At 43.0% G+C, this 27,944-nt stretch overlaps 2 protein-coding genes across 12 annotated transcripts in view; both read left to right on the plus strand.

The window, feature by feature from the left end:
• Positions 1 to 14,763, plus strand: part of enah (ENAH actin regulator) — a 51,993-nt gene extending 37,230 nt beyond the window's left edge. For 5 of the 11 annotated variants that reach the window (XM_053675617.1, XM_053675613.1, XM_053675616.1 and 2 more), the window contains 11 exons: positions 801 to 1,114; positions 4,358 to 5,029; positions 6,081 to 6,409; positions 6,679 to 6,902; positions 7,487 to 7,535; positions 7,709 to 7,760; positions 7,905 to 7,971; positions 8,593 to 8,652; positions 10,246 to 10,330; positions 10,508 to 10,565; positions 12,221 to 14,763. In XM_053675617.1, coding sequence (XP_053531592.1) covers positions 801 to 1,114; positions 4,358 to 5,029; positions 6,081 to 6,409; positions 6,679 to 6,902; positions 7,487 to 7,535; positions 7,709 to 7,760; positions 7,905 to 7,971; positions 8,593 to 8,652; positions 10,246 to 10,330; positions 10,508 to 10,565; positions 12,221 to 12,258 — 1,948 coding nt within the window. In that variant the 3' untranslated portion in view covers positions 12,259 to 14,763. The remainder of the gene's footprint in view (positions 1 to 800; positions 1,115 to 4,357; positions 5,030 to 6,080; positions 6,410 to 6,678; positions 6,903 to 7,486; positions 7,536 to 7,708; positions 7,761 to 7,904; positions 7,972 to 8,592; positions 8,653 to 10,245; positions 10,331 to 10,507; positions 10,566 to 12,220) is intronic. The other 6 variants (XM_053675615.1, XM_053675614.1, XM_053675618.1 and 3 more) reach the window with 6 other exon arrangements.
• A 1,725-nt stretch (positions 14,764 to 16,488) lies between these two features.
• On the plus strand, positions 16,489 to 24,105 carry lbr (lamin B receptor). Its single transcript, XM_053675623.1, has 15 exons — positions 16,489 to 16,655; positions 17,976 to 18,146; positions 18,234 to 18,419; positions 18,510 to 18,554; positions 18,746 to 18,823; positions 19,105 to 19,276; positions 19,842 to 20,038; positions 20,409 to 20,463; positions 20,587 to 20,781; positions 20,887 to 20,990; positions 21,215 to 21,340; positions 21,871 to 22,039; positions 22,139 to 22,219; positions 22,312 to 22,434; positions 22,534 to 24,105. The coding sequence occupies exons 2-15, from the start codon at positions 17,982 to 17,984 to the stop codon at positions 22,692 to 22,694; spliced, it is 1,857 nt and encodes a 618-aa protein (XP_053531598.1). The 5' UTR covers positions 16,489 to 16,655; positions 17,976 to 17,981; the 3' UTR covers positions 22,695 to 24,105.
• Positions 24,106 to 27,944: the final 3,839 nt, after the last annotated feature.

The raw sequence follows: 27,944 nt of genomic DNA on the forward strand, positions 1-27,944 counted from the left end.
CCAATCCATCACATACACATACACATACACGTTCACACACCCATTCGTACGCTGCGGACACTTTGAACATGCCAAACAGCCGACCGTGCATGGACTGGGGGAGGAAACCGGAGAACCCCGGAGGAACCCCCCGCCACCGCAGAGCTGTGAAATGTGCTGCTTTATTTACAGTACGCTTAGTTCAGACAGATCTGGCCCATGCCATCCGACTTAATAATGGTGCCCATAAGGATGTCCTTATGTGGCGTTGAGCTTTTCTGAGCGCTGGAGAATCTTTTATCCGGAGGCCGAGACAAAGCGGGCTTTATCTGAAGTGGAACGCGTTCATCCAACATGAGTTTATATGAGCATGTGCTGCTCTCTAGTGTACGTGCTGATCCACTGCTGCCTTTCTTTACCTACGTGTACCGGTCCACACACTGTCATTTTATCACGATATCGTGGAAAGTCTCACAGGATATTAGTATTGTTGAGAATAATTTCGGATATTTCTGGTACATACTGAGAGCTAAGCGCATGTGTGTGCCGTTAGACATGCCTCCTGTTTCGAGTGTTTTGTTGTAAACTGGGTCCAGTACAGCAGCCGTTCTCAGACTGTGGGCCACGGCGAGGTGTGTGTGTGTGTGTGTGTGTGTGTGTGTGAGTGGTAGAAAGGGCTCGAACCTCTCGATAAGAGTTTGTCCACAATTATACTTCAGTCATCATACCCACCTCCAAGATTCGTTCTCGGAGCGTGTGGTGCATCTGACGTGGACCGTGTTTTTCTTTTATTCTGATCCTCTCTGCGTCTGCTTTTTCAGGCAGCTGCAGGAGCTGCAGCGTCAGAAGGAGCTCGAGCGCGAGCGTCTCGAGCACGAACGTCAGGAACGTGAGCGGCTGGAGCGCGAGTCGCTGGAGCGCGAGCATCAGGAGCGCGAGCGCATGGAGAGGGAGCGCGCAGAGCAGGAGCGTCTGGAGAGGTTGGAGCGGGAGCGCCAGGAGCAGCTGGAGAGCGAGCGCGCCGAATGTGAGCGGCTGGAGCGCGAGCGTGCCGAGAGGGAAAGGCAGGAGAGGGAGCATCGGGAGCAAATCGAGCGAGAGGACTCGGACAGAGGACGACGCATCTCCAACGCTGGTGAGCATCTCCGCACTTTTCTTTACACCAGCTCATACACAGCAGCTGCTCAGTAACCCCGACCCGCTGGGGAGGTTTCTCCATGCAGTCCCTCCTGCGGATGTGACATGCTGACTGATGTTCATTTCTGTGATGATTTTTCACAAAAATGAATAAATTGCTGTGTCAGTGAAATTGTTTTACTATTAATCAGTAGGTTTAACAAAAGTTTGATTCCTAAGAACTAGCGCACTGTCTTGAACAGGCCACATATCCTCTGTATCGTGGAAATGGTTCCGGTTTCCTAAATCAGAGGTCACGCAGAGCATTTACAAAGAACCAGCTTAGTATTTCTAGCTAAACGCCCGAGCCAGCGGGCCGCGAGGCTGATCTTCATTTCTACGCTCAATTTATGTTCGGATTCAATTCAGATACGGTTGTAGGTACTGTTCTACCTCATGTCTTCCAAATACATTGCATTTCTGCGTGATCAGACCGGTAAAGGTTTTGCATGATTAATGGCTTTTTTTTAATATTTCTGGAATTTAAAAAAAAACCCTACTTTGATATAATCACTTAGTCAGAATAAGCGTGTTTTTTTTTCTTCTTCTTTTCTTCTAATGTAGACATTTTTTGAGCGTGAGAAATGCACGTAATAATTATTGATGAATATGAACATCAATTTATACGGTAAAGACAGGTGCTTTGTGGAATTGTGTTCTTCGGGTTCTACACGTGTGATGCTTTTTAGCACTCGACTATATACATGACACTTTCCAAGAAGATATAGATATAACCTTTTTAAGGAACGTTTACAGGTGCGGTCAGACATGATGGGACAGGCCTCTATGGGACATGCGGTATGATGTGCTTTTGCAGGACAATAAGAGGTGAACAATATAGTACAGCAGTTGAAAAGAAAAGAAGAAGAAGGCATTTTTAAAGTATTACGAGGCTTTACTCTTCAGCGCCCCTGCTTTCGAATACACTCTTTAATCAAGCTGCTGAAATAAATCCTTTCAGAACAGCGAAAGTGGATGAGCGCTCTGCCGTACTCGGGTTAGTTCAAAGATTTTCGATACAGTTAGGATTTAATCTGTACAACCTCACACTGTAAAGCGTCCCAGCACTGGTTCGTCAGCTCAGTCTGGTTTCTAAGCTGTGACACGATATGCTGATTACAAGTAAAAGGACACGAGCACTCCCATTAGAAGTGACCTTGTGGGGCGTGGCACATGCAGTGCCTGGAATTGGAATTGCATTCACCAAGTGAGAGTTGGAGGTATCAGCATGAAGGGAGTAACTCGTAATTGTGGATCAAGGATATGCGGGAATGATCTGTACAGTGTAATGTATAGTGCAAGTTACTGAAAAGAAAATGGTGGTGGAGGAGGTGGGGGTCGTTGGATGAGCGTCCACGCAAAATATTGACACTTTGTGCCCAATGTGGACATTTTCACTTAGGGGTGTACTCACTTTTGTTGCCAGCGGTTTAGACATTAATGGCTGTGAGTTGAGTTATTTTGAGGGGACAGAAAATTTACACTGTTACACAAGCTGTACACTCACTACTTTACATGCTACTTTACTGCACAGTGTCATTTCTTCAGTGTGTCACATGAAAAGATATCATCAAATATTTACACAAACGTGAGGGGTGCACTGACTTTGTTGAGATACTGTATGTATGCACATCTCCCTTGCTTATTTGGCCCATTCTCCACAATTCAGCCATCAAACCACAGAGTTCTTCTCACTCTCTAGTAGTTGGAATGCTGTGGAAACTTTGGCCCCTTGGATCTGAGGGCAACTATCCAGACTGCTAGAGCCCGTAGCATGTGGGCTATGTGTGTGCTCATGTGAGAACGGTACCAAAAGTCTGCATCATGTAGATTGGACCTGGTGTGTTGACCATTTCCCCAAATTCTGTCATTATTATAGTAAAGGATACGTCCCAGTCCCCACTGAAACAGCAGTTTTGGCTCACCGCAGCACAGCAGATGGCACCTCACTGGGAGTTCATAGACTCGTACCAGCATTTCTGAAAGGAGCCCCTGCAGTTTTAAAGGGGTGAAAACAGGCGAGGTACACATGTAACTGTGGCTGTATGAACACCGGATATCCACCAGGACTCCGTCATTCAGGACCACTGTTGACCCGATAGGCACTCGATGAGTACATTCCATGAAACGAATGTGGTGGTGTGAATATTTATAGCAAATACTACAGTCACTTGTGAATTTGAATGTGAGGATATCCAGGTGTTCAGCACCACCCCCTGGTGTTTATCTGCTGTGCATTGAACCACAATTATATCTGCTACTAGTGTTCAGGTAAAATTCAGACTGTAAATTGTTGACTTATTTCCAAATTTGTTTTCCATGCATGAGGATGAAAAGACATAATGGAAGCTAATGTTACCTATGGATATAACCAATCATGTAAAAAAAAAAAAAAATAAATAAATAAAATCACCATGAGGAAATAATGTACTGTGTGTCGGGGCAACTGGAGAGTCATTGGAGCAGAAGAATGGGCTGCCTCGGTCAACACACTCTTTGAAATGAAGAGCCTCCAACACTTGATGCTTAAGACTTTAGGGTGGATTTCATGTAACATTTAACAATTTGTGGTGGTCAGTTCCAGATGTTCTCTGTTGCATAGAGAAAGGTTTCAAAATAAAATGAGTGCTGCTCTTCAGAAAATTGGGTAAATTTATGTAGGACTGAAATCTACTGGATTGTTTTTAATCACCTGTACAGACTGTTTTTGTTTTTTTAAGGGAGTGTCCTCTCATGGACAAAACAGTGACATGAGTTTCCTACAAATTCACAATTTCCTTTAAGTGTTTGTTTTTTAATAAGTGCTCAGTTGGCATGGAGCGAATGGTTAACAGACACATAACTCGTGTGCGTTGATTGATTAGCTCGACTAATCTACAACGAGGTGTGCTTTTAGGAGTTAGACCAACGATCCCTTTTGGTACTGGCTCCTGAAAGTACTGAATGAGAGACCACATCCTTCACCTACTCGATTGGCCATGTGTGCTTAGACTGATCCATCTTTTAAAGACATTAATGATTTTATCTAACAGATTGTACTAATTTTAGTTTGTCTGAGAAATAAGTAAATTAATTATGGAGATGTAGGTTTGTGCTGGTTTTCCTGCTTCATTTGCTCCCTTTCTCTCTTCCTTCTTTTTTTCTTCCTTTCCTTTCTCTGTCTTGTTTCTCACTGCACGGCTTCCCTTCCTGGTGTGTTCAGCCTTTGAGAGTACCCTCCACACCCCTCCACCTCCAGACTGCAACAAGAGCTCTGCCTCTTCTTCACCCGTATCCCCTTCCACCCCCAACTACCCTCCTCCTTCTTCCTCACCCTCTGTAGTCCCGCCTCCCACCCCTCCTCTACGCCACTCTGCCTCTCGTTTTGCCACTTCGAAAGGCTCTGCCTTCCACCCAGTCCTACCTCATTATGCCACCGTCCCTCGGCGGCATCCGGCTCAGCCTACACCCTCAGCTCTGCCTCCTGCCCCAGCTTCCAAAACTGTGGTCTGCCAGTCCACCAATTTCACGCCCTTACCGCCATCGCCTCCGGTCATGATCAGCAGCCCCCCTGGCAAAGCCACCGGCCCCCGGCCTGTCATTGCCGTTCCAGCCTCTAGTCCTCTTTTTTCCTCCTCACCCACAGCACCCAATGGGCCTCCAGTCACCACTCAATACCATGCCTCTTCCCCAGTCTTGGGCCAGCCCCTTCCCCCACCCCCGACTCCACCCCTGCCTCCTCATTCCTTGCCCCAATTCACCACCCCCATGACCCCCTATGTGTCCTGTCCATCCACCCAGCCTCCTGTTATCCCCTCTCCTTCTACAGCCTGCCCTGCCAATGCTGATTGCTCTGTAAACTCGGTGCTGGGAGACTCCTCTGCTCCAGAGCCGGGTAAGGCCTCTTCTGTCTGTCTCTCTGCCTCCACTAACCCACTAAACCAAGAAAGGGGTTCCAAGGAGTACCAGTGCTTAAGTGCCTTAAGCCATTACGACTGTTATTTGGTGCTTTTCCTGGATGAGAATTGTTATCTTAAGCTTTTGGGTAGTTTGATTTCTCACCTTCCTCTCCATCTGTGAGGAGAACATGAGGTGCTGATGCTCTCAGTCATCTATTTGCTGGATGTCTGCGTGGATTAACATGGCATGACTTTTTTTCTTTTGTCTCTCATAAGTGTTGCTAACATTTTTTGAGTAGTCTCAGAAGCCATGAGTAACTTGTTTTGTTTTGTTTAGTTGTCTTATTCAGTGTGGTTATTATGGATCTCGCTGATGACCCCCCCCCCCCCTTCCCCCAACAATCCACCATGTAGATATATCTGTGGTGTATGTCCAGCTGTCACTAATGCCCTACACAGTAAACATAAGAGTCGGGCACCACTAAGACGAACACAGTTTTGCTACTTGCTTTTGATATTCCTCATATTTAGTGTTTGTGTTTGAGATATCCAGCATCATTAATCGTGTGCGTTCATGGAGACATTGTCCTGGTCTGAAATGATATTCCTGTCACCTGTGTTTATGGATATGTATTCTATTTTTTAATAGAAAGTTCTGTGTTTGCAATGCTTCAATAGGTTACTTTTTTATTACAGTTAAAAAAAAAAGAAGAAAGTATTAATTATTATTAATTTGATTATTTAGAAGGTGTTCACTGTGTTTAAATTTCATCACGAGTCCGAGGTCATGTGTGCTGTTCGGAGTACCGTCTGTTCGGAGTACTCGATCAGCTTTGATTGCTCATCGCGGTCTTTTGGTTTTTGTTCATAAACTACACCTTCAGTTATGTTGCACCAGACCATCATTTGTTTGCTTCATTTTGAATGACCGTTTATCGCCAGCGTGTAGAAGAGCTGTCTGTGTGGAAATGAAGTAGCTGTATAACTCATCCTTCACTAATCTGATGGCGCTTTCTTTTTTTCTTTTTTTTTTTTTTTTCTCCACAGATTCAGTGCAGGCTGTCCCCACCCTGCCTCCTCCACCCCCTCTCCCACCCAGCTCCACTGTGACCCCAACTTCTGCTGGAGCCCCTCCCCTTCCTGGTCCACCTCCACCTCCCCCTCTCCCCACCACACTTACTCCCACAGGTCCGCCTCCTCCGCCTGGACCACCTCCACCTCCATCTGGTCAGGTCCCGCCTCCTGCTCCCCCTCCGCCTCCGGCGCCGCCTCTACCCTCTGGTCTTTTTACTCCCTCCCCCACTGGCGATGACAACAAGGCCTTGTCCGGCCTGGCAGCTGCCCTCGCAGGCGCCAAGTTACGGAGAGTGTCGAGGGTAATGTATATGAAAATCTTGAGTGTACCCTAGCACTAACTCTGGGAATAGATTTTAGATGACCAATATTACCCTTCTGTACACTAACCCTATGTGTCATGGCGCTGCGAAAGCACCACGGATACATCAGTACACATACTGCAAATCATCTAAAACCTAGTACTTTCTCCTCAACCATGCACTCTTTAATTCACTGTGCTCTGAACGATCAGATGAGTCCGATGTAAGAGTTCATTACACTCACACACAACCAATGTTTTCTGTTGCAGAATGAAGAGCCCTCTAGTGTGGCCATCGGAGGTGTGGTGGCTCCCGGTGCTGCCAAGCCCGAGGCTGCCCGAGGAAACGGTCCTCTGCCTGGAGGAGGAGGAGGAGGAGGAGGAGGACTCATGGAGGAGATGAGTGCCCTACTGGCCAGGAGGTACCAACACTCTCCATTCCGTAGTGGCGCTTTAAGCGTGGACAAAGTAAATGCGTCAGTGCTACAAGTGCAGTGGGTTATATTCATCTTTCTCCTTCACTGAATAATAGAGCGAGGGAAAACGCTTTACCGCTCTTTCATGTGACTGTATCCATGATGAGTATGATCTAGTCACGTGGACTTTCAGATGATATCAGATATTTAAAGGAAAAATCCACCCTGAAAAAAACTAGCATTATCAATATTTACTTTCAGTATACATTCATATATTTATTATCTAGCCGAATGTCATATAGCTACGTTGCGTTCTGGGACTTTGAGCCCAGCTTCTGCCGTGTCCCATACTTTGACGTTAATGTGACATTGAACATCACTGCAAAATGGTGAGAAAGAAGCTCTTGCTGTTTTTCTGTTTTTCTGTTTTTAGGAGCTAAGAGCAAAACCCCATCATCATCACGTAGATTTGAATTTAAATGCGCTGTGTGGCGTCGGAGTGGTGCGCAACCGCTGACTCCTCGTACACGAATCATTTCATATGAACATATTTCATGTGTTTACGGAAGGGTGGGCTTTTCCTTCAAGTGGCCTTCAACTTGTATAAAATACAATATGACCGAAGATTGCTGGTTGTTTTTGTTTATTTGCTTCTAATGCAGAAGAAGAATCACAGAGAAAGGATCATCACCAGAGCCTGAGCCGAAAGCGGTGAGTCCACAGCGCTGCGGATTGCCTAGCAGAAACGGTTTCCTATTTCACGGATTTTCCTGCGATCTGATACGAAACTGCCCACAAGGCAGTCATCAGTGACTCTGACTGTATTGAATGCTATTGCCCTCTATATCCTTCACACTAAGAGCTCCACCTGCTTTGTCCCACAGGAAGAAATCGAAGCAACCGTTACTCCAAAATTGTCGGCCTGTAGCACACCAGGTAAGAACAACAGTGTGAATTCGCTTCCCAGAAGAGGAGTGTGTACGTGTGTGTACATATCTGTGTGTGTGTGTGTGTGTGTGTGTGTGTGTGTGTAAGTAAATTTTTTTTTTTTTCTTCTCATTTTTCCCTTTCCCCATGCAGACATGCCCAGAAAGCCATGGGAAAGGACAAACACTATAAACGGTAGCAAATCCCCAGTCATTGGAAGGTATGAAGCAGCACGTCCACGACCTCTCTCTACGATTTTCACGTACATTTCCACACGTCACTATAGACCGTGAGATTAGAAACCATCACAGGTGTGTTCCTCCTCACGTGAAACACTGCATCTGCTTCGCCCTGCGCTTCCACAAGTCCGCATGGCAGAGCGTGGGCTTGGGTTGGACGTGCTTCATCAGGAGATTTAAAGCTGTACTAAAATGGCGTTGCTGCTTATAACCGTGCCTGTCCGTCTGCGCACATATACACATTACCGTTAAACTTGAAACATGATTCCTGTAGCGTTGGGTCGGTACGAGACTACATTTATTTAGTAGAGAAAGTAGAGGCGGGTCGTCCTGTTGACTGGTTTACGTTTCTGTCGTTTCTCAATGCTAATGTTTTCCAACAGGACGCTCGAGTAAGTGATTTGCAGATATTGATGTACTGTTTTTTTGTTTGTTTGTTTGTTTGTTTTTTTTAATTGAAGTGACTTTGTGTAATTGGAAATGTCAAATTGCTGTAAGAGTTTAAAACTCTGGAGTTTGGATTCATCTCCACGAACTGAGGCTCTATACACGGTGTCTCAGTTCCACTTTTCTGACCAGCTGTAGTGTCTTTACTCTCGCAGACGGGATGCACCATGGAGAAATCAGATGAGTACTGAAAAGTACTGCGATTCCTTAAACAGGTATAAGAGCCTGGTGATTTCGGGGGAGCTCTTTTATTATTATTATTGTTATTATTTTTTTTTTTTGGTGCTGGAGAGTGTTCTCTGCAGGTTGAGGGATGGTTCTGCGCGTGTCTTACTTTACTTTCAGGTGGACAAACCTACTAGTTCCTCCAACAATGTAATCACCACACACACACACACCCTCTACCGGCGGGATGTATTCTCCCTGCACACTTGCAGCATAGTTTAGTGATATACTCCAAAAACAAGGAGTGTGTAAGTTACATTAATATTAAATGAAGCCTTCATTTATATGTAGAATTCAGTTGGACTTTTTTGGGGCGGGAGGATCCTGGAGGGAATTCCTGAACAGAGCATCACAGGGCAGATAAATGTGCTGCGGTGCTATAGTGTCAAATGCTGCAAATGATTAAAACAAAATTCTGTCTGCAGGGAGTCTGTGCCAACTCTCACAGCCGGCTTAAAAGATAAGGCCACATGCCCTCAACACGCGCGTGTATGGGCGTTTCCTTTTTCTTTCAAGAATTTTTAATGTCCGTCTCACAGGAGAGAGCCATTTTCACCCTCCAAACAAATTTATCCAATTTTATCTTGCGTGAGAACACCTAACGCAGTTTAAATTTAAAAAGGCATCATGGAGGTCAGTGAAAGGGAATTCAGCCCTGCACTGGTCCCTGGATTCATTTATCTTCCTGTTAGATGATCAGATATCATGCCACGTTGTCTGTACTCTCTGGTGATTACCTTGTTGGCATTGTGTGTGTCAGGGTGTGATAAGGCTGCTGTTGGGGTGTGTGTGTGTGTGTGTGCGCATGCCTACACTGTTCTAGGAGCAGTACTGCAGCTTGGGGTGCTTTTTGCACTTTTAAACTAATTCCTGTTGATTTTTATCCTGAGCTGGTATGTATGGAGGTATGTCACCGATGAAGCAGCCACTATGTGAACTGTAACGTTAACGTGATGGGACGATCAGTTCCCACTCGCCTTTCCGTTCACAGACGTGTTTGAAATACGAAGCTCTTCGTCAGATTTGACACGCGAATGATTTAAAACCACAGCTTCGGGAGATTCTTTGATGCGAGTCACGTGCGGTTCGAACCAATTTAACGTACGTGCAGATTGCCATTCAGTGCCGAAACACCCGATACGATTTGTAGCTCGGAACCGTAAACACTGAAATCGCACCGCCTCGGCGTCCTCTGACTTTCAGAACGCCACACTGCCGAACAAAAAAGACACAATTAATCAGAAAAAAAAAAGTACTACATCCTAATATTTTCAGATATTTTTACCTATATAATATATACAGTATAATTTAAAATATACAAACATGTCGTATGACGGTATATATGATGAATGTGTCTTATTGTGTTTGTATTAAATGCATGTTACCTGCATGCCATGCCTGAAATCTCAACCCCAGCAGGTTGTTGGGATTCCAGTGTAATTTCTCCGAAAGTTCCAGCTGATAACGTCGTGGAAATATGTTTAGACACTTGCCACTGTTAACACGCTTCTGTTACTCCGCTACTAATTTATTTCTATTTCTGTGGCTGTCATTCACCGACATCCTGTTTATTTGTTTCTCAGGCCAAGGTCTACGCCCACTCCTACTGGATCCCTAAGTGCCAATGGAGTGCCAACAGAAACTCTGGACTATGATAGATTGAAACAGGTCATTAATCTACAACCAAATGTTAGGATTATTGTGTGTGGTTTTTTTATTTTTATTTTTATATATATATATATTTTTTAAGTTACAGGACTTGTATTTAAGGTTTTAAGTAGAATTACTGTGTTCAGCTGGATATATCAAAAAGACCATGGCAATAAAAATGTTATAATATTTCAGGACATTCTGGAGGAGATGAGGAAGGAACTGTCAAAACTGAAAGAAGAACTTATTGATGGTAATATTTTCTGTGAGAGTGTGTGAGTGAGTGTGTACACCGATCAGCCATAATATAAAAACCACTGACAGGTGAAGTGAATAACATTGATCCTCTCATTACAATGGCACCTGTCAGTAGGTGGGAGATATTTATTAAGCAGCAAGTGAACAGTCAGTTCTTGAAGTTGACGTGTTGGAAGCAGGAAAAATGGGCGAGTGTCAGGATCTGAGCGATTTTGATAAGGCCCAGATCGTGATGTCTAGACGACTGGGTCAGAGCGTCTCCAGAACAGCAGGTGTTGTGGGGTTTCCCGGAATGCAGAGGTTAGTACCTACCAAAAGTGCTCTAAGGAAGGAGAACCGGTGAACTGGAGACAGGGTCATGGACTCCCAAGTCTCACTGATGCGTGTGAGAAGAGAAGGCTAACCCGTCTGGTCCGATCCCACGGAAGATCTACTGTAGCACAAACTGCTGAGAAAGTTCATGCTGGTTCTGATAGAAAGGAGTCAGAACACACAGAGCATCACAGCTTGCTGCGTATGGAGCTGTGTAGCTGCAGACTGGACAGTGTCTCCATGCTGACCCCCTGTACACCACCGAAATCTCCTGCAATGGCCACGTGAACATCAGAACTGGACCATGGAGCGATGGAAGAAGGTGGCCTGGTCTGATGAATCAGGTTTTCATTTACTTCATGCGGACGGGTGTGTGTGTGTGTGTGTGTGTGTGTGTGTGTGTGTGTGTGTGTGTGTGTGTGTGTGTCATACCTGGGGAAGAGACGGCACCAGCATGCACTATGGGGGAAAAAGGCAAGTCGGCGGTGTCAGTGTGATGCTCTGGGCAATGTTCTGCTGGGAAACCTTGGATCCTGATATTCATGTGGATGTTACTTTGACACGTACCACCTACGTAAACACTGTCGCAGGCTGAGTACACCCCTTCATGGTAACGGTGTTCTCTAATATCAGTGACCTCTTTCAGCAGGATAATGCTCCCTGACACACTGCAAACATTGTTCAGGAACGGTTTGAGGAACATGATAAAGAGTTCAAGGTGTTGACACGACCTCCGAATTCCCCAGATCTCAATCCGATCAAGCTGCTGTGGGATGTTCTGGACAAACACGTCCGATCCACGGAGGCCCCGCCTCACAACGAACAGAAATTAAAGGATCTGCTGCTAATGTCTTGGTGCCAGATCCCACAGCACACCTTCAGAGGTTTTGTGGAGTCCATGCCTCGATGGGTCAGAGCTGTTTTGGAGGCACGAGGAGAGGGGAACCTACACAGTATTAGGTTTTAATATTATGGCTGATCAGTGTATAAATGTGTATGTATGCATATTCATACAGTCAACAGTTTTGCACTCGAGCTATGAGACTATGAGGCAGCTTTCTGCAACAATTCCTAAAATGTGGCAGAATGATGCCAAATTGTGATTAGAAAAAGGTTGATTTCAGGCATCCGAGATGGCCACCTTATACTGGCGTGTTGCTTGTGTGTAGTGAATTCTATTGAAGAGCAATAAATGATCAGTTATAACGTGTAGTTCTGAAAGATGAATGTCAGTTCAGCCTGAAATTTACAGATGCAGAAATATTCATTTAGCTTGTTTTATTATAGTAATCATCATCATCATCATCATCATTTTCTTGTTGTTTTTCTGTGTTCCAGCGATCAGGGAGGAGTTGGGCAAGTCCAGCTCTGCATAGGAGACCATGACTCCCCAACTATTTCCCAACCATGGTCCATCACTCAAGGCCAGCTTCAGTTCTGACACTTTCTAAAAATGCAGTGGTAATGGACATTTTACAAAAGCATTTTAAACTTGTGGTGATAACAATAACCGTGCTAATTCCGAAGAAGCATTTGATGGCAATGCCATTTTAGGGCTACAAGTACCAAGAAGAGATGCCATAGGTGTGATTTCAGGCTGTGGAATTTCCCTCAATGTTCCAACTAGCGAGTGGGACGCAGCCTTTATAAAGAAGTGACTGTCAATATGCAAAAGATTACTCTATCATAGAAAGATGAGCAATCGTTTTCGAGGAGGAAAAACACAACCTGTTACTGAACTGTTTACTGTATTAATCATTGAAGAGTGACTGTACTTTCCAGCAGGTGACATTCATTATTTGGCTCATCTGCTCAGCAAAGGGCAGTCCTGTTTGGTCAGATTAGCGGGAAGTAGCGCTTAGCTTAGCTTGGCTTGCTTCACACGGCTGAGGAAAACCTTTAGAGTCAGTCCAGACAAGCAGCTGAAGGACCGGGTTGTAGTTTCTTACTGCAGGACTTTGTAAAGCTCGTCTTCCTGATATCATTATAATCCGAGTATGTACTTTAACGACAAAATAGATATTCTTCAACTCGTTTAATTATGTCTGTTCTAATATATTCCATGGCCATATGAAGTAGCTTAGTCATGCAATCTGAGGATAATCAGCATCAGTTTTGGTAATTACCCAGGGACATTCAGAGATGAATGCTCAAAAGTCTATCTCATGAACCACTGTACGATATTAATTACCGTTGTTTTGTATGTTGGGAAAATGGCTTGGAATGATCGGGTGAGATGATGCCTCTCTACTGTAATTCATTGTAGCTTTTTACCAAATAGTCTCAGTCAAAATCATGGGTGAAATGCCAATCTCAACAAGACCGCATCTGTAGATAGTGCTAATAACAACTAGCCTCTTTTTTTCTTTCTTTCTTTAAAAAAACAAACAAAAAAAAAACTATTTCTTGGTCCACTGCAGGCTCTTCTCTTATTTCTTTTTCGGTTTTAGTGCATGTCTTGTTCTGAATGCTATGGGAAATCTTGCTGCCACGAAACAGAAATCGTTTATTGTTTTCAATTTATAAGCAATAAGTGTAGCACTGACGCTCTGTTTTCCTCCCCATGTGCATTTCTGTCGTTTTTTTTTCTTTTTTTTTCTGGAATTATCTATTACCCCGTCGCTGAATGAGTGAGAGAGTGTTTTTAAACTGCACACAAGGTTTTTTTTGTCTAATAAACTGTAAACATGGACAACCTGTTTAGAGCTATAATTAATTCACGCAGGTACATCCTCAAGAGTCTTTTGGACTGTGTTTTTATTTTTTGATTTCCAGATTCTGGTTCTGTCGGGCTTTATTAACTAGAATGATTTTTTTTTTTTTTCGAATTTCAAGACTATTGCAAGTCTAAACGCTCGATGTATGATCAGAGGTGGAAAATTCATTCACAGCATAAAATTAGCATGACTGGAGACTGATGATGGTTTTTGTTGTTGTTATTGAGCTTGTAAATGTACTATAATTTTTTTTTCCCCTCAGAGTAGCATTTTGTCATGGTTATTGCGATTTGCTTACAGTCCCTCTTAAAAACCCCTGATCAAAACTTTTTCTTAACCTCCCCCCCTTCCCCATTCCTGATCATCCAACATAATCTATCAAGGAATCAGAAAGTATGTATAGAGACAGCATTGATTGCACTTTAATAACCTGTAAGATCAAATAATGCTACTGCTGATGATGTCATCGCCCCGTGTGTGGCAGTCCCACCAAAGGTCAACGGTAACAATCTCCAGAACACCACACTGTCCTGAGCTGCCTTTTGTTTTATGGAAGGCTACGGACGAGAAACATTGCAATCGAGATTGATTTCATACGTGGATAAATCTGTTTGTGATCTTCATGGTTTGTGCCTTGTTCTGAAGTCGCATTTAATATGTCAAATATTTTTTAAAAATGACGAGTAATAATTATACGGCTAATCATAACCTCATTCGTGTTTTACATCCTGCTATAGTGGAGTATAAAAGGGAGATTTTTAAGTTTGTTTGTTTCAAACAAAATGTGCATTTATTCTTCATGCCATTTTTATTACAGTAAGGTTTGTGTTAAAAGTGGTTTATTCTGAATAATTCTGAGGTCTGAAAGGTTTGCTGCGTTTGAATAATGATGAATCGTCAACTGTGTTTTCTTAAAAAGCTGACACATCCATCTTCAGACATGGCTGAGACCAAGTTGACTTTTCAGGTGTGTGTGTGTTGGATAAGCTCCAATTGAATGTCCACAAAATGCATTTTATTGGTTTCTTTTCTTCTCTTTTTTTTCCTTTTCTATTTTATCATTCGCCTTGTACCATACTGTTCTCATATTAATTAGACATTTCTTACATGCTAACATTGATTTGTTTGTTTAAGCAAATGAAATAAAAAAAAAATTGCAATATATCTGTTGTTTTGTGTGAATTTTCCTATTCAAGGAAGTATTGGACACACAAAAAAACGACAAACAAACCATTTTAGCCAACATGGAAAGCCCTGCTTCTTAAAGGGTAATGAGAGAACCTTGCAAACTGTAAGAAATACCTACATCATATAAATAAATACATCGGCCATGACGGGCGAAGTGAATAATTGATGATTTCGTTACAGTGGCACCTGTCAAAGGGTGGGATACAACAGCACACCTTCAGAGGTCTTGTGGAGTCCATGCCTCGACCGCTGAGAGCTGTTTGGGCGACACAAGGGAAATCTACACAACATTAGGCAGGTGGTTTTAACCCTGACCCATAGCGGATTAATGGATATTAAGGTTCAGAGTTGACTGATAAATAGTTTTCTAACTTTACTGAACTAATGTTCAATGGCTCATAAGATTAGTGCTGTGAATGGAAATGAAGGGGCATGAAGGGTCGCTGCAAATCAATCCCAAAATTCTCACTGATCACCTTTCTCCTGCGACCGAACATTTCTGTCCTGATTGGAGTGCTCTCTTCCAGGATGACCATGCCCCCATCTGCAGGGCATGGATGGTTAGATGAGTGTGATGTTCAGTCACCAGGTCTCAGGATTTAAATCTCAGGATTTATTTTATTTTATTTTATTGAGTGACTGTCATCAGTTGAAAGAAACCAACTGAGCGAATATCATTTGGAAGAATTGTGTGTGAATCCGTTGTGCTCTGTAAATGCCAAGCTGCCTGGTTTGATGACATCCTGGGAGCATTTCTTATGACTGCAGGCTAAAACATGGCTTCGAACGACGCTGAAGCTCTTCATATAAATCCGCTGTTGCATTACATCACCCTGACTTCACAGCTCATTTGCTGCTGTTCTTGTGGCGATGGTTCAATGGCAGTAAACAGGAAAGAGGAGGGATTTAACTGCAGAGCATTTGCAGAGCTCACAGCTAGATTGAAACCAACATCCTCCTGAACTTATTTCCATCAGCACCAATGAGGCAGAAAGTGTAACGTGATCTAATGCTATTTTGAATGGAACTGCATAGGGGCAGGGGGTATTATAAGGACTTTGGTATGGATATGGTCTGGGCTAAATTAAATATGTTGTGGTAAAGTTCACTTGAGGTCAAAGGATTAGTAAAGGGGAAACTATTCTGAGAGGAAGTTTGCAGTTGCATATGGCCTAATGCAGATGGTGTGAAGGTGAACCGAGTCTGACGTCGATTCTAATCAAATTACCATGAAATGGCATGGGATTATAATTAGATTTAAATATATTCTAATTATAGTACATATCATTTATCAAAGTCTAGTCTTATCCTTTTACTTTTATACATCTACATTTCACTCCAGTCAGGTTAAGCAAACTATTAAAAAAAAAAAAAAAAAAGATTAATAAAATATATATGTTTTAAAAACTACGACAGCTTGTAAAATACATGTAAAAAGCTGAAGGTTTGATAAATGGCGTCAGACAGACAGACGGAGAGAGAGAGACAACTCGTGTTGTATGCAGTCTTCTCCGTCCTGTAACGCCTCGTAGTCATGTTTTGAAAACTCCATATGAGTGTGACCTCCATTTTGTAAACAGAACAACGGGGGAGAGTCCAACGCTGATTGGACGTCACGGCTTGCCAACGCTTTAAAAATATCACGCATCATCCAATCAGAAAACAGGTCCGTTTTAAAACAGACTTCTGGCAGCCAATCATTGAGCTTCGCGCCATCGTCGGCTGCGGTAGGCTGAGTCGTCAGAGAGGGAGGCACGCGCCGAGCACGTATTTCTCTTTTAAATTTTCATTTATTCATTTTTTTTGTGAACTTAAAGGGAAAAAGATCCCGTTTCACGTAACCCTGTGTGAAGTTTGTGCAGAAACAGGTAGGAATTGTTTATTTATTAATTTAGGGATAATGTTTACTGTGTGAAGTCTAACAGTCTTTGTGAGGGAGTTGATGAAGCGCGGCTCGCGCAGTCCCGTTATGTTTCCCAGACGCGCGCGGAGGAAATAACTTTTACACAGATCTCTAATTATTATTCAGATTTAGAGCACGCGCTCGCGGTAATATTTCTCCTGCATGCGCAGAGTCGGTTACATGTTTAACGGGTTACTAAATACAGGAGGGAAACAGCGCGCGCGCTCGGGCTGGTCATTTCAGAAAGTTTGCTAACCGGCTTGTGACAGTTAACCAGCTCCGGTGCTAAGCTAACTCTCTCTCTCTCTCTCTCTCTCTCTCTCTCTCTCTCTCTCTCTCTCTCTCTCTCTGTGTCTCTCTGTGTGTGTGTCTCTCTCTCTCTCTCTGTCTCTCTCTCTCAGCACCATGTAATCACAGTGATGTGAGCTGATGGTAAACATGGTTAGCTCTCTCTCATTCTCTGTTTGAACAGATGACGTTTTCTGTCCTTCTAACAGATTTGTTAAAGGAGAAGTTTATCTGCATGGTTTGGCCCTGTGCGTGAGTGTGTGTGTGCGCGCGCGCGCGCAATCCTCAGTATGAATGTCTTTTCATTTAAAATCTGTTTTGCATTTATTATAAAATGTGATGTTGAACCTTTTCATTGTGAGATGTATATAAAATCACGAGCTCCGTGTAACACATGAAGTCCTGCCTTGCTCCTCTTCACCGTCTCTGGGAGATTAGAGGAGAGGAGATGTTGGAGATGAGGAGAGGAGATGTTGGAGATGAGGAGAGGAGATGTTGGAGATGAGATGAGATTAGAGGAGAGGAGATGTTGGAGATGAGGAGAGGAGATGTTGGAGATGAGATTAGAGGAGAGGAGATGTTGGAGATGAGGAGAGGAGATGTTGGAGTAGCTTGGTGTTTTCGGGGGGTGTGAGATGTCAGGAAGGTGGTGGAACCTGGAATGAGAGAAATGTCTGTAATGGGTGGATTGTGTCCCAGGTGATGACTTGGGGAGTGTTGTGTCTGGGTTATTTTTGGAGATACAGGACTGCGTGATGTTGTAGTAACGTGGCTGGAAGTGCTATGACGAGCCCATGGTGCTCGCGTCCCCTTTATTTACACAGGGCATTAGTTTTGGGTAACGGAGGCGGGCGGGTCCAGGCCTGTTCAGCACTGCTGACACCGCAGCTTCATTATCAACACCACATGCTGTCGTTCGCTGTACTTTCTCTTCATGTTGAGGTACCGGTACTACACACACGTTTACTAAGACCCATGGTAATGAACTGTGCTGTAGGTAGAGATGCCAGTCGTGCGGTTTCAGGCTGGAGATACCGTGATGGGCCGCTGGCCCGGCAGTAACCTCTACTACGAGGTCAAGGTGCTGAGGCACTCCGCCAAGACTCAGCTCTACACCGTCATCTACAAAGATGGCACCGAACTGGAGCTGAAGGAAGCAGACATCAAGGTGAAGGACGCAGATATCTTTATTTATTTATTAATTAAATGAACATAAGGGTTCGACTGCTTGTAAATTCACATGCTGTGTTTGCAGAGCGTGACTGGATTCAAGCAGGCTTTTGGCCGCTCTCGGTCCCGGTCTCGCTCCCGCTCTCCGGCGCGTACTCGCCGTAGTCGCTCGCGCTCACCGGCGAGAACGTCTCGCCGCTCTTCATCCCACACCACCGAGACGCGCCGAGACAAACTTAAAGACGTGCTGGAGGTGCGCCTCACGCCTGTGGTAAGAAGTTCGAACCGTGTAGAAAAGGGTTCTGTTTAATCTAGTGTGGACGATTCGTTCATCTATTATTAACTGCTTTATTCTGGTCAGGCCCGGCGTGCATCCGGAGCCAGTCCTGGGATCACCGAGCGCAAGGTGGGACAATTCACCGTGGATTACATCACATAAATGAGTCTATATCAAAGCGTTTTGGTTGTGTGTGTATGAGCACATGTGCAGTCCCCCCCCCACCGTTTCATCAATAAAACGTTTTGTTTCTTCGGGTTTTGCGTTAAAAATGCATGTTTTCCCTAACGTGTGTTCCTCGTGTGTCCTGACTGTGTTAGACTGCGCCGTTGGTGAACAACAGCAACAATGAGCATGAAAAGAAAGAGGAGAATGACGCCGCTAACAAAGCCGTTGAGGTGAGGATTCAGCATGTTTGTTCTCTGTGAATAAAACACACATTGTTTACAGAAACACTGGTGGACACCGGGATGTCTGCTCTGACTGCTGGAAAACATCTGGCTCACGGTTGTGTTACAGACTCACACACACACACGTTCATTACCCAACACGGTTTAATGTCCGAGCGGTGTGTCTCTAGCCTGTTAGCTCTCTGTAGCCCTGGATGTGGTTTTGAATGTTGTGAACTTCCCAATCACCCTAGTGTGTGTGTGGGTTTTTTTCTCATTTTATCCTACAGAAAGTGAAGGAGGAAACTGAGAACCAGGTAAGTGTTCGCTACAATCTTCGCCGCAGGAAGGACCAGGGGGAAGAGCAACTGTTCGAGCAGAAGAACACCAAGCCACTTGTGTCACTGGAGACGCCACAGAGGACCAGCAAGACTTCCGACCTGGAGTTTGGAGGAAGGATCGGTAAGAGGCCCATCATCATCATCATCATCATCATATTTTGAGTATAAACTTTCACACAAGCTTCAACGTACACAAATGAGTCCAAGGATACACCTTTGAGGGTCTCCTGTCAGACGGGTGACGGGTTCAAATAGAACCGTGTCTCAGTATGATCCTGGGCCTCAATCAGCTGCGCAATCAGAGCTGGCGATGGGGTGACTACGAAGGCTGTAGCATACCCGAATACTCAGTGACTCCCCTCGTCTGTCGTCTGTATTCCAGTAGGCACTCAGATATATCTTTGATCCAAAATACAGGTCAGCTTTTTTAATACATGCCACAGAGCATGGAAGGGGGAGGGGAGGGGGTCTATAATTCGATAATGTCACATGAATTCATGACTGGGTCTCTGTTACGAAGCACACTTGTTGGCTCAAGGCCTCATATTTTCTGGATGCATGTTTACTCTTCCACGTATTTATTCTCATTAATAATTACTCACCTGTCTGCAGGTACGTGGGGGTTCTGCTTGTTTTGCGTGGAGCTATTTCTAGGTTCTGGTTGACTCTGTTCTGTTGTGCTTCAGGTGTGTTGTGTTTGCTGTTGCTGCTTCCTGTGGTGGTTCTGGCACTGCTTATTCTCTGTAGCCAGAAGGATTCTAGTCTCCTCGGCTTTCCTCACATGCTTCCCCCACTTCACTCTCTCTGGGACTGGCAGGTTTTTGGCATCGTGCTCCTTTGGCTGCTCTTCCAGGCTGTCCTCTCGCTGCTCCCTGTCGGCAAGGTATTTCCACACCATCACAAGAACCGTCCGACGTGGGTCGTCCCAGTCCCACGACCAGCGGCACAACACCCCCACACACACACCCCACCCCACACACACACCCCACCCCAATGTTCTAGTTCAGGAGGGATAGTTAGGATTTAAGTCATGTGAGATGAGTAAACAGGACACTTTGTCTTGAATTAATTTATCTCCTGGTGGTAAGTTCACTATTTTAAGTGACATGTTAAGAGGCTAGTCTATTTCTCTCTCTCTCTCTCTCTCTCTCTCTCTCACTCTCACTCTCACTCTCTCTCTCTCTATTTTTTTTTTTTTCTTTCTCTAGCTAAGGGTCATATATAAGTCATACTTGTTTTTCTCTGTCCCTAAGGTTGTTAATGGAATGCCTCTGAAGAATGGAAAAACATTGAAATACAGGATTAATGGTACGACTTTAAATAAAATATATATACACATATATTTTATCTGTTTGTTTTAGTGCTTCCCCTTAAGAATGACCGGTGTGGGATTGTATTTTGAATACACTCTGTGGTCCTGTGCTCTGTTAGGGTTTTATGCGCTACTCGTCAGTGCTATAGCAGTAGGCGCTGGCGTATATAATGGGCTGGATCTCAGCTACATCCACGCTCATTTCCTCCAGTTCTACACCTCGGCCCTGCTCATCTCCATCCTCCTCAGCGTCTACCTGTTTGTCCGTTCCCGTTGGGCCTCTGAAGATGACCGTGCTCCAGCTGGCAGTTCTGGTAATTGTGTTCTGTGAAGTATATAATGCTCTTAAATGGATTAGTAGGCAATTTAAACATTTATTTATTTGTTTGTTTACATCTTGTTAACATCTTCCTGTTCAGGTTATGTGATATACGACTTCTTCATGGGACGTGAGCTGAATCCACGAATCAAAAATTTTGATATCAAATTCTTCTGTGAAATGCGCCCAGGACTTATTGGTTGGGTAGGCTTAAACACTTTAACCTAATTACACTTTAAAATATAGATTGTTTTATTTTTAATTTACTAAGTAAGCCTGATGAGGCGTATCTGAATGGAAAAACACTAGATCCTTGTGTGTTGTTAATAATAATATTATTATTATTATTATTATTATTATTATTATTATTATTCTTTTTTGTACCTTTATATGATGTATAATAATTAGATTTATTTGTGTTTTGTTAGCTTGTATTTAACTGCGCTATGTTGCATGCTGAGATGAACCTTCAGCATCTTGACATGCCGTCCTCAGCCATGCTGCTTGTGAACACCTTCCAGCTGCTTTGGGTTGTTGATGGCCTTTGGCACGAGGTACAGTTAATCTGATCCAGTTAACGTTCGTCATTATGTCATTACTGAGCTTTTACACCCCCAAAAAATGAGAAACGGTGCATGACGTGGAGCAATGCATTTCAGTGTCTTACCTCCACACGCAACCACTCCGTAAAACGCATTTGTCAGATCTTCAGAGTGGGCAAGGTCTAAACAAGCAAGGGTGTGGGCTCCTAAATGGTGCAACGGGTCATCGGTGACCAGGAGCTCGAGAGAGCCATACGGTCCGTACCTCACAGTTCGGCTAGTGGCACAGATGTGGCGTCGGTGAACGTCGTGTGTGCAGGAGAGGGTAGATAGTGCTCAGACAGACGTGGTATTGACTACACGTGTCTGAGGAAGCATGTGTGTTAGACTCCACCCTCCTGTTTGGTGGCGGTCGCAGGGAGTGGTGGGGAGAGGTGACTTTTTCCCTGGGAATTGGCCAAATAAGGGACATCATGTTGGGGGAGGGTGCGGTTACTCACTGCTCAGCCATGGCCTGTAGAACTGATTGGTGTGTCTTTCAGGAGAAACTTCTAAGCATGATGGACATGGTACACGATGGCTTTGGGTTCATGCTGGCTTTTGGAGATCTGGCCTGGGTTCCCTTTACTTTCACTTGTCAGTCATACTACCTTGCCAGTCACCCCAGTGACCTGTGTGTGTTTTGGATCGTTCCCATCATCTTAATGAACAGTAAGGTCCTTTTGTTAGCAGAATATGTTTACAATCGAAAGGCCATGTTAAAAGGCGAGATGTTTCGTTTTAACGCACGTTCCTCTGCGATTCTTACAGTGGTCGGCTACTACATATTCCGGAAAGCCAACTCGCAGAAATTCGCTTTTAGAAGAAATCCATACGATCCTGCCTTGTCCCGTAAGTATTTCCCTTTATTTTGTACATTTTTGCCAAAACCCTCATGAAATGACGACGAATGTAAACGGCGGACCTGTCGCTTATTTGATCAGATCTGAAAACGATTCCGACCGCAACTGGAAAGAGCCTCATTGCGTCTGGTCTCTGGGGTTTTGTCCGTCACCCGAATTACCTTGGAGACCTCGTCATGGCTTTGGCCTGGTCCCTAACATGTGGCAAGTTTTACAGTTCCTCTGCAGTTTGAAACACTTCTAGCTGGTTGGTTATTATCTGTTTATTAGATCTTCTGATCTGTTGTTTCTCTACTCTCGCAGGTTTTAATCACGTAATTCCTTATTTTTATCTGATGTACCTGCTCGTCCTGCTGGTGCACCGGGCGGTGCGGGACGAGCGTCAGTGCAGGATGAAGTACGGCTTGGCGTGGGAGCAGTATTGTAAAGCGGTGCCTTACCGCATCTTCCCCGGGGTGTACTGAGAACCCTCGCACAGACATTCGGGGCATGGGAATGAAGATCTTCGTTCTGAGAGTGAGGAAACAGCAGAGGGGGATGACTGAGCAACTCGGCAGCTATTTTGGATCCTAGAAGAAAGTTTTTAATTCGAATAATTTGTCAAATCTTTAGAATTTTGCCCCAGTTGTAATCTCTCCTATGTATATTCATGTACATACAGGGTTTTTCTACTCGAGCATTTTCTGCCATAACTCTATAACCTTCTGCCATGATTGAGGTGTTGAAACTTTGTGTTTCTTGCCGTTTTATTTCTTGTAGTTTGCTGTAATACGTTAAGTTGAATGCTTTTTGTACATTATGTTCAATGGGATATTAATTGATGAATTGTATGTATTACTTTTCTGTACAGTAATAACAGTTATGATGTGTTGTCTCAGGACCAGCGCTTTTATGAGAAGAAAAAGGGGGGAAAAGAATAACTTTTGGTCTGAATTTTTATATATAATTTATGGCAGAATGTTTTGGAATGAATTTTAACCTTAAATGCTCTGTGGTAAAGATGTTTTGTTTTTAGCCAGAAATGCTTATTGCTTATATTATTTTAAACTTTTGTTCTCATACATTAGCTACTATTCCTTTTTTTTTTTTTTTTTATTTGTATTTTTTGTGTACATGATACACGGCATCAACGATCACATTTCTCATTCATTTAAACTAAACCTCCCGTTGTGATTTTCCTAACTATACCCAGGAAACCGTGGTGTAGAACATGCACGCGGTGCATCCGAGTCTCCGGTGCATCCGAGTCTCCGGTGCATCCGAGTCTCCGGTGCATCCGAGTCTCCGGTGCATCCGAGTCTCCGGTGCATCCGAGTCTCCGGTGCATCCGAGTCTCCGGTGCATCCGAGTCTCCGGTGTCCAGGCTGTTCATCTCAGTACATTAGTCTGATGAAATGTAGATACAGTTCTGATATGTAAAGTTTAATCTCATGCCAAAGCTTCTTTTATATATATATATATATATATATAAGTGAAAAAGTAATTTGCACAGAAAGCAGTGTTTTGTTAGGTTATTTTAAGTTTCCTAATAAGAACAGTATTTGATTAACTGGGCAGATTTTATCCAGCATGTACACTGCAAGACTTCATCATTTATGTACATGGGAACTTTTCACATGTTATTGGTGCTTACTGTTTTGAATTTCTTTTCATCAGCAATTTAGCCCGATGTCTTTTGGTCAATCAGTAAATGAGCTCTTATTACGTTATAGGATTTGTGAAGTGGTCTTTTTTTTTTTTTTTTTTTTGCCTTTGATTGGATAAATAAAGAGTACCCCAGCATTGCTTATAGGAGGAAAGAACAAATATGGTCTAATAAGGAAGACTTTGCGTTGTATGTTTTTACCAAAAAAAATAAATAAAGTATTTTGTGTAGCCTATTTGTTTTATTTGTTTAAACAAACGCAATCGGATTCAATCCAAGCATCATTTGACATTCAGTTTGATATGAATTTAGATGATTGAATCTTCAGGGTTTTGTTTTGGGGCTAGTGCTCCAGCTGCTCTTGTGAAGATGATCTGATAAAGAACTGCTTTTTTCCTACATGTTGTACGTTGAAGTGTAATGCACTCGTATATAGATGGAATATTAAATGTTCTAAATATTTAATATGGTTCACTGGCTGTTCCAATACTTTTGCTTACCCCAGAATTGGGGTTTCTTCTGTCAGTAAAGGTAACCGGAGGTGTTCTAAATTGTTTAACATCTAGATGTTAAATATCAGGAAATGAAAGCTGAAATTTTGATCTATTTCCAGAGCTTGCTACTATACTTTTACAGATTTATTTACAAATAGATTTAGAAAGGTAATCACACTTTTTATTATCTAAAAACACTGCACTGGCCGCCAGATGTCAGTAGTGAGCTGTGACTTCACTAGTGAATGTGGGTAATAATAGTGACGCGTTCAGGAATAAGGGGGAAATATTGCACTAAATTCTTTTCTTTTTCATTATTATTATTTTTTTTTGTAAAGGTGTACAACATAATACACATCAGAAAGGAGACTGCTCACGTCACAGTAAACATCACGTGTATAATATATATATATATATATATATAAATTGTGTATCATGACCCACAAATATATGGGTCATTCCTGGTATCCAGTGTTTTTTCTTTACCTGAAACTATAAAACATACTTTTTGTATTTATAGTTCTATGTTTATATAAGGCAAATATATTAAAGTGGAATTTTACTGCATGGATTTTGTCAAAAGTATGTGGACACCTCACCATCCCAACCATATGTGGTTCTTCCCCAGACTGTTGCCATGAAGCTTGAAGCACACAACTGAATAAAATATCTTTCCCAATTTTCCCTTCACTGGAACTAAGAGGCCCAAACCTGTTCCAGCATGTGCACAAAGCAAGCTCCATGAAGACATGGTTGGAGCGTAAGAACTCGAGTGTCCTGCACAGAGCCCTGACCTCAACCCCACTGAACACCTTTGGGATGAACTGGAATGCCGACTGCACACCAGGCTGATGGCAAAGAAACAGGGTTAACAGCACATGCCCTTGAAATAAGTACACTCGTCTGCACCTGAATATACAACTTAGAACTTCAATGATTGGCTGCTATAAGCAGAACAGATTTTCAAGATCGGGTGCCAGTGATTAGAACCTGCTCAGGGAGTGCAGGTGGAACTTGTTTTATTTAAACCCCTCTCATATCTAGTGTCTAATGTTCCCTTTGTTATTGAGGTGTTTGGTGTCATCATGCCAAGATCTAAAGAGTTCTGTAAGGCCTTCAGTAAAAAGGTTGTGGATGCCTATGAGTCTGGTAAGGGATTTAAAAAGATCTCTAAATTATTTATAAATACATCATTCCACTGTAAGGAAAATAATCTAGAAATGGCACAGATTTCAAACAACCGCTAGTCCAGGACTGACCGTCCCAGCAAATTCAGCCCAAGATCAGACCGTCTGATGCAAAATGAAGTCTCCAAGAACCCCAGAATTTCATCACAGGATCTGCGAGTGAGTCTCACAGCTGTTGGGGTGAAAGTGCATGCTTCTACAATCAGAAAGAGATTGCACAGATTTGACCTGCGTGGGAGGCGTGTCAGGAAAAAGCCTTTGCAGGACTACAGTTTATCAATGAGCATATAGACAAAGACCAGGCCTTTTGGAATAATGTGCTCTGGAGAGATGAATCGAAGATAGAGGTGTTTGGTCACAGTCACAGCAGACATGTTTGGTGCAGACCAAAGACAGCTTTTCAGGAGAAACACCTCATACCAACTGTGAAGCACGGTGGTGGAAATGTTATGGTTTGGGGTTGCTTCGCTGCCTCAGGGACTGAACAGCTGCATTTATTGATTCAACTATGAATTCTGCATCATATTAAAGAGTGCGTGAAGATAACGTGAGGACATCTGTCCGAAAGTTGAACTGAAAGTGGATTTTCAACAGGATGATGATCCTAAGCACACGGGCAAATCCACAAAGGAACGGCTCAAGAAGAAGAAATGGAGGGTTATGGAACAATTGAGTCAAAGCCCGGATTTGAATCCCATTGAGATGTTGTGGGGGGATGTGAAACGGGCAGAACATGCAAGAAAACCCTCAAACATCTTACAACTGAAAGAATATTGCTTGGAGGAGTGGAGGAGTGGAGTGGTCAAGAATTCCAGCAAGTCTGGTGGACAATTATACAGAACACCTACAAGAAGATATTTCTGCTAAAGGGGGCAATACTAGCTTCTGAGGCCAAGGGTGTACTTACTTTTACCACAGAAGTATGTCACATCTATCGATATTTCTGTTGAATAAATTATTTTAAAAAGTGAATTTTCCTTGTGCTTTTGTTCAAGTATATCGACGTCATTAACAGGCACTGTTTCAAAGAGGATCAAATGTTTACTCGTCCAAATGTCAAGAAAACCCAACAACAATTTCCAATGGTCCATGGAGTGTACTTATTTTTTCACATGTAAGCACTGAAAGTATTCACCCCTCCAAGATTATTTATCTTTTTGTTGTACTGCAAATCAAATGAAATGTAAGTATATGAGAATGGGGTTTTATTTTCCCAGTGAGGATGCTCTGTATAGTGACAGTACAATGCTACCCCACCACGCTTGCTCACAGGAATGTGTTACCTGGGTGTTGGGATATTTTTGGTTTGTTTGGCCAAAAGCCTCAAATTTAGTCTCATCCGACTACAAAATCTTTTTTTCCAAATGCTTTTAAATTTTCTAACATGGCTTTTCTCAGAAGTGGCTTCCTTCTGGACGGATAGGGTCCGGATCTCTGAAAAGCTGACGATATTGTTAATGTACCACGTACACTCTAGAAAATTAAAGCCATCTGAATATTTTATTTTATTTCTGTAGAGATTCAAAACAAGCAGGAGAAAAAAATCCTCAAATTCTAAATTTGATGACTGAAAAAAAAAAGAGAGAAATAATCACTGGGGGTGAATTCTGTCCTGAGTCACTGTATATGAGGTTAGATTTTGGACGATGGGGGTAGGGGGTGATGGGGAGGATGGGCAATGGTGGCTCAGTGGTTACTGATCAGAAGGTCAGGACTTCAAGCCCCAGCACTGCCAAGCTACCATTGATGGACCCTTGGGCTAAGCCCTTAATGCTCAGTTGTATAAATGAGATAAGTCACTCTGGATAAGAGCGTCTGCTAAATGCTGTAAATGTAATGATGTAGCATGTAAATAAAAGACTAATGGGCAGGAGAATATATATATATATATATATATATATATATATATATATATATATATATATATATATATATATATATATATATATATTATTTTTCTTACCATGTTTGCCCTCTGAGGTGGTGTAACTGGGAGTAATATTGAAGACTACCCCTTAATTACTTCCTAATGCTGAAGGACAACGTTGAAAAAGACCTGCATAAGTGTACTTCATTCCTTTACGTAAGTATTATTTGGGTGTATTATTGGAATTATTATTGTACTCTTTTTACTTAAAATTTTTTTTTTGTTTAGACCTTCACCGTTCTCGTTACAAGTCATGAGGATTTCTCATCCTGTAGGCGAGTTCATTTATAATTTATAACTATTATTACACAGTATTTGTGGTGGGTCTGAAATAAAAGCCCTACTGTAGTGTGTACAGAAGTACGGTAGAACTACGGTTTTGTTTTGGAGCTCAGTGCGACAGGGTTTAGGAACGGCCTACTGGAGCAAACCAATGACGAAAACAGCGCTGCATTAAAAAA

Source organism: Ictalurus punctatus, chromosome 25 (genome assembly GCF_001660625.3).
Source record: "Ictalurus punctatus breed USDA103 chromosome 25, Coco_2.0, whole genome shotgun sequence".
In the NCBI taxonomy this organism is placed as follows: Eukaryota; Metazoa; Chordata; class Actinopteri; order Siluriformes; family Ictaluridae; genus Ictalurus; species Ictalurus punctatus.